The 15,464-nt window shown below is 40.8% G+C and overlaps 1 protein-coding gene across 3 annotated transcripts in view; it reads right to left on the bottom strand.

Annotated features, from left to right (window-relative positions):
• Window positions 1-6,450: 6,450 nt before the first annotated feature.
• IQSEC3 (IQ motif and Sec7 domain ArfGEF 3) overlaps window positions 6,451-15,464 on the bottom strand; it is a 187,865-nt gene continuing 178,851 nt past the window's right edge. The window contains exons 11-14 of one of the 3 annotated variants that reach the window (XM_088141557.1): window positions 13,742-13,948; window positions 10,578-10,670; window positions 9,153-9,196; window positions 6,451-6,888 (exon numbers count right to left, since the gene is read on the bottom strand). In XM_088141557.1, coding sequence (XP_087997683.1) covers window positions 6,451-6,888; window positions 9,153-9,196; window positions 10,578-10,670; window positions 13,742-13,948 — 782 coding nt within the window. Of the gene's footprint in view, window positions 6,889-8,994; window positions 9,070-9,152; window positions 9,197-10,577; window positions 10,671-13,741; window positions 13,949-15,464 lie in introns of those variants that run through there. The other 2 variants (XM_088141558.1, XM_088141560.1) reach the window with 2 other exon arrangements.

The following is a 15,464-nucleotide window of genomic DNA, read 5'->3' as shown; positions in this document are numbered from 1 at the left end:
CAGCAATAACGGATGTAGAATGATTTCAGACAAAGGGATTGGAAAATAACTTCCCCACCCAAAACAGCCCTAGCCATTACAACCCATGCCTGTTCATCTATTGACATCCACAACAGAATTCTACCTTGGCATCAACCCTACCAGCTTCTCAGTTTCTATACTTTTCCAGATTTACTAAATTTGGGGAAGGAGGGGGTAAAAAACTGAGTTCCTTCATTGTAAGCTGTTCATGCAGATCACTACTCTCGCAAATGAAGGTCTGTAATACTCCCATATATCTTTAAAAAAAAAAAATTCCATTTCCCAAGGTTTTATTGTATCCTGCCCAAAATCTGTAGACTGTGACAAAAATTTACTGTGAATGGATAAATGAATGAATACTGATTTGAGTGTGCTCAAGAGCCTTTACTGAAATTAGCAGGAAACAGAGATAATTCTTGGCTTTTGCAAACATCCCCAACTGTTTTTTATCTCCTTCTGATTCCAGAAATTTATAAATTTGGGAAACTATGGGCAGGGCAGGTATAAACTTTATCAAGAGAAATTGTGAGAACTGAAGTGCAGCACACAAAGATGAGTCTTTCTAAATGAAGGTCTTCCTGGTGAGTCTGAGTTTTCTTCTGAAGATTCCCCAAAAATACCCAGGCCATTTGCTTAACTCTGTTAATTAATGAGTTTATCAAAATGGCACAGGCCGGGATTGGAGAGCAGAAACTCAGATCTGATCTTAGCATTTTTGAGCCCCCAAACGTTTCATTTTAGAAATGAAGCAAAACAGAAGGGGGGGGGCAGTATGGCAACTTTTCAGCTAAAAGTACTTATGCTGAATATCTTAACATCATCCCAAATCTATTATTAATCACCCTGAACTCTTACTTGCCTAGGAATACCACAGATTCTCTTAAATATTTAATCGCAAAAGCAATCATTTTAACAAATCCATTAATGTTTTTCTTGCCACTTTGTGTTATGTGTCGAGCGTAATCTAATTTATTTATTTAAACACACACTTTTTTTCCATGTTGCAATTAATTTACTGTGTGGAAATAAAACCTATGTCTCCTAAAGTGCTTTCCCTACTACCAAGTTATAGAGCTATCCATCTATCCTGGGGTTAGCATGACATTTGCTGTCCCCATTGTTGATCTTTTCTTTGCCTCTATTCTCAATCAGTACCAGTCACAAGACTTCACTTCAAGATCACAGATGATGAAACGTAGCTCTCCAAGAGGTCAGGATATTAGTGGAGGGGGAGGTGCCAAAACCTTCTTTGGAGAGAAGTTTTGGAGCTTGAAGATTTTTTTAAAGTGATATTGATGCATTCAAAAAACTCTCATGCATTACAGAGTGCAAAATGGCTTGGACCAACTTAGATTCTAATGGCCAAAAAGGCAAATGGGTGGAATGGCAGAGTGATGGAAAATAAAACCACAAAGCTCAGCAGATGGCAAATGGGATTGATTTTAAAAAATGAAACCAACCATGAATGGAATTTCATCCATAATGCAACCAGCGATCATGAAACTGGCAGCCATTTTAAACAGATTCTAAACATAAAATGAGACATGAGACTTGCTATCAACCTTGATTGGATTTGAATTGTCAGATTAATTGTATTTGGACTTTGGGAGCAACTTGGAAAAAGTACTTTTGGACACGGACAAAATCCTCCAAATCTGATCTGAATCCTCCTGGATTAAGACGTTCAAATTGTATAATTGACTTAAATTGAATCTCCAAGTCAAATATTTGTGTTGCCCAAGTTGCTTTATCTCTAAGGTCTTCCAGATTTGACCACAGTCCTAGAGAAACAAATGCCAAGCCACGGCCACAGAATTACAAAGTGCTGTTAGCAACCAGCTGAGGTAGAAAATGCTTCCAGATGGAGAAGCCACAGTGCTCTCAGTTAAAAGATATTGTGTGATTTCAGTTGCATTACCGGAAGTCATGGAAAACATGAAGGGTGAAAAATCAAAAATGACTCCTGGACCCATTTACCCTTATATCTGTTCATACTCTATGAACAAAGCAGAGCAATTGCACAATAAAAGTCTTGACTGCATGGATCTGAGTCTCAATGCATCTTTCTAAGTGCTATTGAGTTTGACCAATCTCTACAGTACTGATACTTCCCCATCCTGGCAGACCCTGGGCTTATCATCACAAGATAATACAGTGCTGGTTCAGCACCAGTGAACTCTTTTGTACTATAAAGAAATGTGTATGAGAGAGACAGCGGGTTTTTCTCTTTCCTTGTTAGGCAGAAATAGAAAAACCTGCTGTCCCTCTTATACATTTCTTTATAAACAAGTAATTCAAAGATTTAATTTTTTTTCTTCCAAACCCTAAAGTTGATCTTCTTAGGCCTCACAGGGAGATGAAGTGCCCAAGAACAAAGCTCTTAAGTTAATTAATGCTGTTCCTCCCTCATACTTTTTCTAAAAATATAGCAATAGCCCATTTTAATGCCATCATTATGTATGTCAGTATCTCTGATAAGAGCAAGGAGCTTAGAAATCTTTCACATCCTTCTGGAGCTTCCCATAATCAAATTGGCCTTATAGGTTCTATTTACATGGGTGGCTAACTCTGACCACATCCTCTTCATTCACTGCAATATATCCAATTTGTTATGGGTTCACAAAAGCAAAGCAAAGAGTTTGAATGATGGGGTGCTAGTGTTCCTCTTTTCTATATCATCCCCACAAAATTTTCATTCCTTTCTGTTGCAAAGGTTAAGGCAGGTAAAGCTGAGAAATTCAAACTAACCACACCAGAAGCATTTGGAATATGACCCAAAACATTTCCCCTCCCTATGTAAACATACACATTGCTGAATCAGGAGAATGCCCTAAATCAGTGTTTTTCAACCTTGGCAACTTGAAGATGGCTGGCTGGGGAATTCTGGGAGTTGAAGTCCACTCATCTTCAAGCTGCCAAGGTTGGGAAACACTGCCCTAAATAAATATCTGGGATATTAGCTAGGTAACAACCAGTTCAGAATGTAAGAGGGAAACAAAGAGGAATGTGAATATACAGTAGAGGAAAACCTAAAACAGGTCTCCCCAACATGGCAGGCAAGGATATCAGTGTGTCAATATCTGCCAGGTTTTCCTGCCTTGTACACTTTTCAAGAAAGCATTTAATTTTAAAAAGGAAAATTGGCATGTTGCAAAGCAAAGATTCAAACTCTAACCTCAATCATTATTTCTAATAGTATTTCTGTGGCTCAAATAGGTGTAATCAGCTTTCTTAAAAAAAATCAAAAGGATAGGCAACTGCTGCGAATGCTTAGGTTGAAATACTGAAAATTGGCAAAGGTAAACAAGGGTGATAGGTGATATCCACGTGGGGGTGAGCTAGTGGGCATTCTGTAAATTAGCACTTTTTAACTGACTGTAGTTCCTCTGGGATTCAGTTTGTGGATGGACAGCCCTGAACTCCATTGCCTCCTACTGCATAAACAACAATTAAATTATTAGTTATTTTAAAAAAAACCCAAACTACGGTCTTTTCAAAGAAGCCTTCTAGACCCAATCATAGGTGGCAAATAAATGGGAATGATATTGAACAAGTTCAGGCCTTCAGATACCTCGGAATTGTTTTTCATGCCATCGGCTCATGGAGGCCCCAGATAAAGACCCTAAAAGAGAAGGTCAGAAGTGAACCTGCCATATTAAGATTTTTTCGCACGACAGGAGGTAATTACAAACCTGGTGGACTGAGGCCAAAATAATATCACAGCTGTCCTGCAGCTTCCAAAAAGGTGCATATAAGAACCTAGAACCATTCGAAGCTGTACAATCAGTCCTCCTATGGAACCTGCTTTTGGTTCCTCTTTGTGTTCCTAACTCAACCCTTCAGGCTGAAGCTGGAATGGCTCCAATTAAAACTCATGTCCAAATAGCACACGCTAGTTACCGGCTCAAACTAATTTTCAACCCAAGTTGTCTGGCTTTGTTAGCTCTTCAAGACAAATTCCAGATTTCTTGGCGAAAATTACCTGGTGCTACCCAATCCATTATGGATTCTCCCCCCATGTACTGATTTCCATGTGATTGGATCAAGCCAAAGCACCTTTCAAGCAATGTGCCAGAGATGTGGCCCTGCGAAATGATCTTATCTGGCTCCACCATATATTAATTCAGTGAACCCACAAAGAGTGTTGTTCCTGCACATTACTTCTACAATATTGTCCCCCAAAACACCAGAAGAGCTTTTACTATTGCTCACTGTAATGTCCTCCCCTCTTGGAGGGGAAGTTCTAGAACGTACCAAAAGAGCTGCGGCTTTGTCTTGTGGTCAGGGGGAAATTGAAACTGTGGGTCACGTGTTGCAGTGTTGCCTTTTTAATAGAAATCTACAAGAAATGGATATTTCCCCATGTATACCACAATATCCGGGCAGGCCAGAGGCTGATTACCTTAGTCTCTTCCTAGCTGGCCAGGTGGCAGAGATTGCAGACAATGTAGCCCAGTTTTGTGTTAGAGCTATGATTAAACGTAAACAGCTCCTCCAAGTAAGGTGATGCTGAGCCTTAACTAGACTTCCATAACTCAATATATTTTCTTTCCTTTTTTTCCTTTCCTTCTTCCCCCTTCTACTCCCCTCCCCCCTTCCCCTTTTTCTCCTTTTAAATATACACATACCACTCTTTGTTTTATTTTGCTATTTCTTTGTTATAATTGGTTGGACCACTAATGATGTTAATCCCAACAAACCCTAGTAGGGCTTCAGCAAGTATTAGACTTAATATAAGTTAGCATAGCTTTACGTTCTCATAGTGTTTTATAAATTCTAGTATTATTTATGGCCTTTTATAGTTCTCTGTTCTAGTTATTTATAGTATTTAGATTATTCATTGTTAAATTAATTGTATATTTATAGGATTCTTTTTGTGTTTTAATACCTTTACTCGGTAATTTTCCCTTAATAATGTTATCTTTACCTTATTATATTCTATCAATATGACTTTTTATTTTTATTTCTATTTTAGCGTAATTGTTGTTTTATGTTGGTCTACGACTGAAATAAAATTGATTGATTACTTGAATTTCCTTCCATCAGCTTTCTTTTGAGAACATCCACCACATGGTTTCAACATTTCAGTTGTGTCCATCAACTTAAAAAAAAAAGGGATCTATAGCCTATATTAAAACAGGAGCTATCATGGTGGGGGTTGGTTGCCGTATTCTTCCCATGTCCTATTTCCTCCCTTTTGGGGGGGGGGGAGGGATAACAATAAAATCATTTAGGAATACTGCAAATTAGGTACTAGAGATACACTTTCTTTCCTTAGGGAAGGAAGCATAAATCTTGGCTGGGGAGGCTAAAAACAAGGTGTTTCCAATGTTGGAAATTATCCCCCTTTTTCAAAATTTAATCTTTTTGTTGTTTTTGGCCTGGAACAGACTGAAAAACATGCTATAAAACAATTCAATTAAAATCTGAAGGGAAAAAAGAAAAGAAAAGAGCCTTTCAGTATTGTCCAATAATTTCAGAAAGTGGCCATGCCAGGAAAATTTCCTGTCTCAATCTTTTACTCCAATTTTCCCAAACAGGCTAGGCAGGGTCTACCCACATTCAGCTATAAAGGTGTGTATTTACAGAGCTTTCTCATTACAATGAAGACTTTTTTCCTGTCCAAAATGTCTTGGTGTTCAGCAGCAGGTGGGGTGGAAGAAGGAGCACTCTCCATCTTCTGCTTCCTCTTCCATTCAGCTTGCGAAGGCAGTGGGAAGAAGAAAGCACGGTGAATGGCACGCATTTTCAGCTCCAACTTAGCAAGCTGCGGTGATGTGGTAACAGCGTTGATAACAGCAGCTACAGTTCTTCAACCTCAACAAAATGGGCTATGAAAGTCAATGCCACCACCCCCGATAGATAAGTCTGTTTTGGTCAGAAACGTATGAAATTCAGTACTGGTGAGAAAAGGGACTATCAGAAAAGGTAAGGAGTGGGAGACCAGAGGGCAACTGAAAGCATAAGAAAGAGGAAGGCAATAAAGCTCTCAGAAGTAGGATGGGGTGCATAGAGGACAAGAAAAGGTGTGTGTTTGAAGCAGAATGGGGAACAGGTGAGAAAGGAAAAATCATCTGAAGCTCTCAGTTTCTACATAGGCGTCCTCCAAAATAGAATTAGTTTAGGAGAGATAATAAGGAAATAAGGATTTTGTGTGTGTTCATCACAGTCTGTACTCCTTCTTCTTCTTCTTCTTCTTCTTCTTCTTCTTCTTCTTCTTCTTCTTCTTCTTCTTCTTCTTCTTCTTCTTCTTCTTCTTCTTCTTCTTCTTCTTCCTCTCCTCCTCCTCCTCCTCCTCCTCCTCCTCCTCCTCCTCCTTCACACTCTCTCTCCTTGTACTAAAAAATAAATTAGAAACTACATATTTTCTGAAGACAGAAAAGGGTCCCAGGGTAGGTCTGTGCTGTTTGGCTACTGCTGGTAGAGCTGCTACACTAGACTGCGTGAGCCGCTGGAATATCTGCGTCTGTGAAGCAAAGAACTGGGGGGACAAGTCTGGTGCGGGTGGTTGTAGGGCGGTGGTGGAGGTGGAAGTGGGGGTTGATGAATGATTTTCACAGGGGTCCCTTGGAACCCACTGCCTCGACAGTGCAAGGGGGTAGAGCTGCAGGAATCAGAGGACACGTAGCGTGTCAAAGTCTGGTTGAGGGCCGGCTCCATTCGAGCGAGGCACGGCTTGTCCAAGACTATAACTTTGACAATCTGCTGACACTGTACAAGGGTCCCTGCTGAGGCAGGGTAAGAGGGTGCCAATGCTGTCTCCAGCCTTTCCCGTGGCACATTAGGATGTGTGCTGGGCTCCATTCCACTCTCGAGCCCCGGGATAGAGTTGTGCTGGTACGTTTGAAGCCTGTTGTGAATTGACACCTAGTTTAGAAACAGTCAGAGAAGCATTAAACGTTACAAGACTTCTTCCCAGCTGCTTCTGCAGGCTGCCCTTCACCCACTGTGCATCCAGGTTTTTCTCCAAAAGCCACAGCCCAGCTTAAGCATTGCTCCAAAGTCTCCCACCCCACCCCTTCCTTTGACTCTCCTTTCCCCCTTCCACAGACACAGCCCTCCCCAGACTTCCTCCTAAAGCCCCATTATAGCAAAGGCAGCGATGCTATATCCACAGACAGCACAACCTCAACCATCCAGATGGAGTAAATGCAAGTAGAAGCAGCACCCAGAGCAAGTGGGAGAAAAAAATTTAACTTGACGTAATATAAGCTGAAGGCGTGAGCCCACTGCCTCTCATGCTAATAAAAGCCATCTTGTTATTCCGAGTTTTGTTCACTTAGATTTTTTTTTTTTTTGGGTGCCCCTATTTGTCTTTTGCTTGGAAAAAAGGCAACTGGGGATAAAGCTTTTCCAATTTCTGCTTAATACAGGCATCTTTTCAGATAAGCTGTGCTCTAGTGCCCAGAAACTCTCACATCATCTTGCAGTCCATGGGCTAACAAGGCAGAAAGAAGTAAGAATAATTGAGGTTGTACATCTTTGTGGGGGGAGAAAAATGAGATTTGCTGACACTCAAGGAAAGACTTGAGCTCATCCCAGCTCCTGTCTTTCTGAGCAGGAACGTGGCACACATGACCCACTAGTCTGTTTACAGAAGGAGAAAATAAAAAAGGGAAGGGGGAAAAAAACCAAGCAGAAATCTGACATCTTTCAGCAAACTTGCAGCTCGCTCTGATCCACTCAATGGTTGGCAAGTGAAAGGAAATGGTTTTTAAATCTGCCCCAAAAAGGAAAAGAAAAAAAAGTATCCATCCAGTTTGTACGATGATTTAAAAGAAAAGAAAAGAAATCTGATGAAATGGCAGCAGATCAGGTAAATCTCAGAGAAAATGGAGATGCTTGTTTCTGCTGAGGAGGGAAGGGAAGGAAGAAGGCTTGAAGTATCTTCAATGAGAAACCCCAAAGAGTTACTCAAGTTCAGTCTGAAAACAGGAACTAAGATGGACTTCTCTGAAGTTCCCTATGGAAAGAATCTATTGGGCCTATAAATAAAAGTTAAAAGAAAGAATTTCAGAGAAGCACAGCTACCTAGTAAACTCGGGAGAGGAAGGGTCAACAAGGAGTTGGAGAATAAGGTCCCTTTTGTGGAGGATTGGTGGCAGATCTGGGGCCTATCTGCCTAATTCTGGAATTCCAACCAGGATAAAGCCTTATGAATTGCTTCCTTGGGATCCTGAAGTGAAGATCTCTCCATGAAGAACTATTTTGACTCAAAATGGACATGCCTATTCCTGCAGGGCACTAGCAGCAAGTTAGTTTTTATGAAGCATTTTGTGAGGAGTATGGCCTGAGCAACAAGCACACTCAGGGGAACTAATTTCTCAAAGGCTACTGAAGAGAAAGCTGAAGGGCATGACTTGGACAATAAGGCCCAAACACAGTAATTCAGGTGATTGAGTTTGGTATCAGCCCAGAAATGGAGGTTGGGGAAGGAAATTAATACTGGTGGAGAAATGCATTCCCTGCCCTTGTGGCACCTCCTGAGAGATGGAGATGCCTGCTGGATGAAAGAGACTTAGGAGAGCTTTCCTGGTGATGGGATCCTCAGAAGGACTCTTACTGTGGAGACCTGTTTCCCAAATAAGGAAAAACAATACCATTTCCCCCAACAACCCCTCCCAGTTGGGAAACATTTGACCTAATCTTCCAACACACTTAGCATCCCGGTGAATCCTGCCCAACCTGCCACCAGTGCGGCGCCAGTGTCTCAGGCAGAAGAGCTATGAGGGAAAGATCAGGTGAGCAGTGAGGATTGGGGAGATTCTGCAAGGATAGTGACCTGCCAGGGGAGTTCATCTCAGCTCTGTCTCTGATTTCTCCTGAAAGGGTGCTGGGTGGGGATGAGGAAGGAGCAGGTTAGTTTCCAGAGTTCGGCCGCTGGCTCCATGAAGGATGTGTTAACAATTAGAGAAACGGCTTGAAAAAAATGCTTTGAAGTTTAATCTGGATTCGAAAGTTGTATTACCCGTCCTAGCAGTAACTTTTTATTGTATCTCTGGAAATTGGTAAAATTGTCAGTCTGGCTGGGGAGGCATTGATTAAAACCTGAGAAAAGAAACAACAGAGAATGTAAGAAGGGCTGAACTGAAGGAGAATTACTTACCTCCACTGCTGCGCATTCTACTTACCTCCACTGTATTCTCTGGGCCCTTCGCTGCTAAATCTTTTTTGCCTTTGAAAATATAAGAGAATCTTCTTTCAGGGGTGAAACCTACTCTTCCTGCCAGGAGCTGGGACAACTGTTGGTATTCTACATTGGGCCAGACTAAGACTTTGGGGTGGCTAAGCTTTCCTGCCTCCCCACCTCCAATCAATGTATCTCATAGTCAAGACAAATCCAAGTATTTTGGCACCCCAGGCAGAAAACCCCACAAGTTCATTCCTCTTTTCCTCACAGCAAAAATACAACAATAAAATAATTCACCATTAGCCATTTGCTGTGTCAAATCAATCTAAATCAAATGCATGATACAGTCGTCTCCTACCTAGCACTGTTTGCTTATTTATTTATTTGGAGTTCATACCCAAACTTTCTTCCTGGGGATAGGCCCCATTTGTACAGTAACCCTGTGAGATATGTTGAGCTAAGAGTTAGTAACTAGCCCAAAGTCACTCTGTGAGCTTCCAAGTTAGGAGGTGGAAGGTCCACTTTCAGTCCAACATTTTAACCAATATTGGTTCACTTAGTCCTGATCATATATGTACTCCTTTCTCTCCTAGTCAAATATTTAATGGAGAACTGCTTCCTGGAACTGAAAATATAATTTTGAGAGAAAAAAAATAAAAATACGTTAAGTGCTGGCTTATCCACAATGTAGATCAATTGGGTATATACTAACTTAACTTTCAGGTCTTCTTCTCCAACTGTAGTTTGGTAAAGTTGGTATAGATTCCCTAATCTACCCTTCCAAAAAGGCAGTTTTGAATGATCACTGAATCTATCTACTTTAAAAAACTTCATTATTTTAGCCTAAAATAGATGTCTTCATATATCCTACCTAGTTTTATAATTTATTGTATATATGGCAACACTTCCAGACTGGCAAAAGGTCTTATGGTTTGCCACAAACCAGTCCACCTAGTTTAATATAAGGTTTATCCCCTTTGCTTCTTCCCCTCTCAGGGATGACCTAGTTTGGGGAATGTCAGTATTATGAAATCAGATGTAGACTTGTGTATGTCTGGATATCTCACAGAATGAGCTTCTGCAGGCTGTTAATTCAATTCTGTCATATAAATCAGCATGAGGACCACAGCTTTGGGGTTATTCAGATGAAAAGGTAACCAAAAGGTGAGATGATAAGCTTTTAAGTCTGATCTTGAAAATCCCCCAGTTGTGGGGGAATGGTATGTTGGTGTGTTTTGGAACTGGTTCTTTGAGAAACACAATTATTTTGAAATGACTTCAGCTCGGGGACATTTTAAGGATAAGATCTGTTGAATTATTGCTCAGAGATGCTTTGTCCTTGTTCTATTATCTTACTTGTTGCTATGAGGTGAGCTTACAAGGACTGACTGTTATTCTAGAAATGAAGAACCCAGAAAACTCTAACCTGCTGGAGATCCTTGCTTGAACTGCATTTCCATCTGAGCCCCATTGGTCTTTAAAGAAAGATTCTTTGCCCCATGCTGTTTCTCCAGCTCCCCTAAGAAGACATGGGGATGGGGGGAAAGGGGGAAGATATAGATATATAATGAAGAGAGAGAGAAAGAGAGATGAAAATGAAAGAAAACAGCAATAAAAAATAGGGGGAAGTGACAAGGAAAAAGAGCAATCATATTGGCTAGATATTGTAGAAGGAGAGTCATGTTAGCCTATGGTGGCAAACAGTCAGGACGCATCTGGTAACACCTTTTCTGACTTACACATTTTATTAAAGGGCATGAGCTTTCATGAGCTGCAGCTCACTTCATGTGTACATGATGCACAGAGTGGCTAAGCTGATGTAGGATTTAAATTGAGATGAAGTAAGATAGAAAAAAGATGGGAAAATGCCAAGGTGGTTACGCAGGTGCAAGACACATGAGAGGCAGATTATAAGCACATCCTTATCCCCCAACTGTATGACCTAGTCCTCACCCATGACTACTTAACTTTGGCAACAACATATACTTGCAGATCAATACCACAGCATGGGCACTCACATGGCTACACAATATGCCAACTTCTTCACGGCCAACCTAGAACAATGCTTCCTCAATTCTTACCTCCTGAAACCCCTCTTTTACTTGAGATTCACTGATAACATTTTTCATTATCTGGACCCATGGAAAAGAATTGCTCATCAAATTCTGTCAAAACCTCAACATCCCACCATCGGCTTTAGCCTTAATCTATTTGCAGAACAAGTCCATTTTCTTGATGTCCCGGTAACAACACAGAATGGACATATAAATATCAGGAAACCTATAGATCCCCATGCATACCTAAATGTTTCCAGCTTCCACCCAAAACACACTACAAAATCTATCATCTATAGCTAGACTATATGCTGTAAATGCATTTGTTCTGATTCACTTGGCAGAGGGGCTCAACCAATGGAATTAAGCCAGGCATTCAACAGACTGAATTACCCACCCAGCTAGATCAACAGACAAATCGACAGAACCAGTTCAATTCCCAGAGAAGATCTATTAAATGATAGACCACAAAAACAAAACAGAACTCCAGTGGTTGTCACCTATAGCTCATAGCTCAAGTCACTCAAACACATTATTAATAAACTACATTATTAATAATGTACAACCAATACTGGACAGTTTTCTCAGGCACTGTGTGGCAAGCCCATGCTTGCATACAAACCACCCAACCTCACCAGCATCCAGAAACAATAGGAAAATATTATTAACATGGGAACCAGATGTTAGTCCCCAGATATCTACTTTGGCCCCATATTCACTTCAACAGCACTACACAGACCTCCCAAAACTTCACATATAAGATTAGAGGTGTCTTCACATGCTCTTCCTCCAATGTGATATATACCATCATCTCCCAACATTGCTCCTCTGGATTCTATATATCTCAGACAAACAGAACAAACTTTGTGCCAAAGAATTAATGGATGCAAGTTTGACATCAGGACTCAAGACAAGGCCAAAGTAATATCACAGCATTTCAACCTCCCAGGACGATCTATTGCAGAACTCAAACTAGCCATTTTGGGAAAAAAAAAAGAAACTTTAACAGCACCATTGGGGAAATATTGTTGGACTCACATACAGCAAAGGGTTTCAGGCCATCCCAGAAGGTCTCAATAAACACAATAGGTTTTTAACACATTAGAATTGTTAATTGACAAAGTATTTATAACATGTATCTGCATAACCAACCTATCTTCCCCTCCTTTCTAAATTCTACATCAGCCTAGCCACTCTGTGCATCTGCTGAAATGAGCTGCATCTCATGAAAGCTTATGCCTTTTATTAAAATGTGCTTTTTGGAAAAGGTGCTATCAGACACATTGGCTAAGTATGATGACAGCTATAGTCTACCACAGTGAGAAAGCACCCAGTTGGGGAAGTTAGAAAATATACAACCTGAGTGCATGCACGCGTGCACACGCGCACACACACACACACACACGGATACTGTACAAAATTTAGGCCTGCTTCCACTTGTGCTTTGACAAATATCAAGAATTCTAGGAAAATTATCCAGATTTTAGGCTAAGGAATCACAAATTGAGTAGATTGTGTAAAGTGCCCACAATCAAGGCAACCACATACTGTACATTTTTTCCCTTTGTTCTGATGTGTGCTCATTGAGCAGAAAAGCATGGAATGACAAACCCAGAAGCTCTACCTCTCTGAATGTGCAAATACCTATTTCTATGATGAATTTTGAATAACTGTAGCCATATCTAGAGAGCTCTTTAACTGGATGGATGGAACAGTATATGGGGAATGAACATTTTTTTATGTGTGTGAGAAGCACTATTCAGTGTTAATGCATAAGAGGAACTTGCAGGATTGTGCAGCCAAGCAATTAATTAGCAGTCACACTGAGAGCACATAATGCATATAGCATTCCAAAAATGATGCCAATTTTTCTGATATACATAAGTCCTTGATCTTACTGTATCAGCATACCAAACTCCCATGAACTAATCCAGTATACATAATAGAGGTTTCCCACCCATCTTACCATTTCTAAAACCAAAAGTGTAATTTTTTATTGGGGCCATGTGTGATTATTGATAGAAACATATCTCTGGCAAACTCAATGATTCTACACATTAAATGTGCCTGCATTTCACACTAGATCATAACAAGGATTGACTCTGGTTGAACATGGTGTTTGAATTCAACCACTGAGATTCATAAATGATGTTTTACAGCTTAGCACTGTGTTTAAACCACAGTTCAAACAAATAATAGCTTAGACCAAAGTGAACTCAGTAGCCCATATTAACTTTTTTGTTTAAAGTGGGGGAAAAAAGAGATCACCCCAGATAATAATGTTCCTATATTCCTATATTTAGTAAGAAGAGAGAGAGAGAGAGAGAGAGAGAGGCAGGCTTAAAAAAATTACAGTGAATATTCTCAAACCATTTATCTCTGCAACTGAATGAATATAATTTAAAACATTGACCTTTATGCCTTCCTGGAAATGTCCCCCCCTCCCCCCCCGCACCGGCCCATTTTTTAAAACTGAAATGGCATCCCTGCCAGTGACAGACATAAAAATACACAAGACACAGACATATGTACATACAGACAGAATGACTGCATGGAGTCTGGAACACGCTGGGAGTCTTACATTCAATTCGAATCTGTTCTAGCTCCATCACCTCTGCTATTGATTCTTTGAGGTCTTCCACAAATTTCTGCATTTCTTCAGCATTCAGGGCACAGAAATGTAGCACCTGTTTCTTCTCTGAGCCTGAAACTGGAATCACTAAGGTGATACCATGGGGGTAATCTATGAAAACGGAGAGGAACAAACTCTGAAAATAGTAGTATTGGTCTCGTATATTAAAAAAGCAACATTTTGGAGTGATCAGAGAGTTTACTGGAGTGGGTAACCATAATAAATTTAAAATCGTCATCATCATCATCGTCATCATCGTCATCATCATATGTAATGAGCAGTAGGAACAATCTTGAGGAACAGGAGGAAGAGCCCAACCAAGGCAATGGTCAGATAAATGAAATCTGAGTCCAGGACAGAAATGTAATTTGAGAAAGCGTCTCAGACATGATGTTCCCTGATTCTCACAGAGATAAAGGGAGGGAGGGGCAAAGCGCATTCAGACTTGGAAGATTCTGCTACTGTAACCTAATAATAAAAGTAGTATAATAAATAATAAAATTCGCAACTCTGATTTCCTAGTCTGGTCTATCTTGAAGGGCTGGCATAATCATAACTCAGTTAAAGCTAACCCATTTTAGCATGCTGTGTGAATGCAGCCACTAGGTTTTTAACCAGTCTGTTAATTATGTTGTCTGAATGCAAAATATCCCCGCCATTTCTAGATAAAAGAGCAGATAACAGGCAATATCTCTGCTGTGACCTGAAAAAGCCATTGCCAGAGTAAACAATACTGGAGAAATCATTTGCCCTAGATTAAGATAGTTGCCTTTTGCATCCTCCAGTTGGTATGATCATTAGCACATTATGATCATACCAATTAAGTTAGATTCCCATTTTTTAAATCAAGAAGTTGGTCCTCTATAAAATAACAGAGAACAAAAGAAGAACAGATTTAGGTTTCGGTGAAGGTGTGGGACCTACATCTGTAACAAGACACTCACTTTGCTGTAAATAAGCAATGAAATGTAAAGAAAAGAAAGAAAATTTTGCCTTGCAGATCTTTCCTCTGCACTTAACCTAATACATAGAGACAGATTTGGCCTCGTTTATGCCAAACAACCTCTGAGAAACAGCTTTTGTTCTGGAAGGCTTATACGTTCTATGATTTTGTGAGAAGGCAGGGAGAAGTGAGGGCCTCAAACGAACCATGTTTGCTAGGGGAGAGCGCTGTGCACCATGGGGCAGCCTTGGGGGGGTGGCAGGAGGGAGGATGGGCAGAAGGCACACTCGCACCAGAGTGGAGAGGGGCGGCAGGAGGGAGGAAAGACTGCAGGCAAGAGGCACGTTCGCTCCAGAGTGGAGAGAAACGGCAGGGGGCGGCTGTCGGGTCAAGTGGGGATTGGAATGTGTATTGCGCTGATTGGATTCGGAAAGTGGAATGTCTGCGGTTTTGCGGTTAATTAGCGGCGCTCCGGGGCAGTAAAAAAGGTGAGATTGTGAGCCAAGCCCTCGCAGGAGGGGGAGGACAGATAGGGGGTATAAAAACCTGTCAGACCTTGCTTCGGGGTTCCTCCATTGCTGCGGGAGGGACCCACCTTTGCAAACGTGCCCAATAAAAACTTCTGTCTACTGGATAACCGAACCCGTGTCTGTCGTTTTCTGACAAAATTGGCGAGCCAGGCAG

This window comes from Python bivittatus, unplaced genomic scaffold (assembly GCF_059951505.1).
Source record: "Python bivittatus isolate LINGU-HERP-01145 unplaced genomic scaffold, Pbiv_v1 ctg000330_np1212, whole genome shotgun sequence".
NCBI classification, from domain to species: domain Eukaryota; kingdom Metazoa; phylum Chordata; class Lepidosauria; order Squamata; family Pythonidae; genus Python; species Python bivittatus.
The sequence above is the reverse complement of the archived record's forward strand: the minus strand, read 5'-3'. Positions and strand labels throughout refer to the sequence as shown.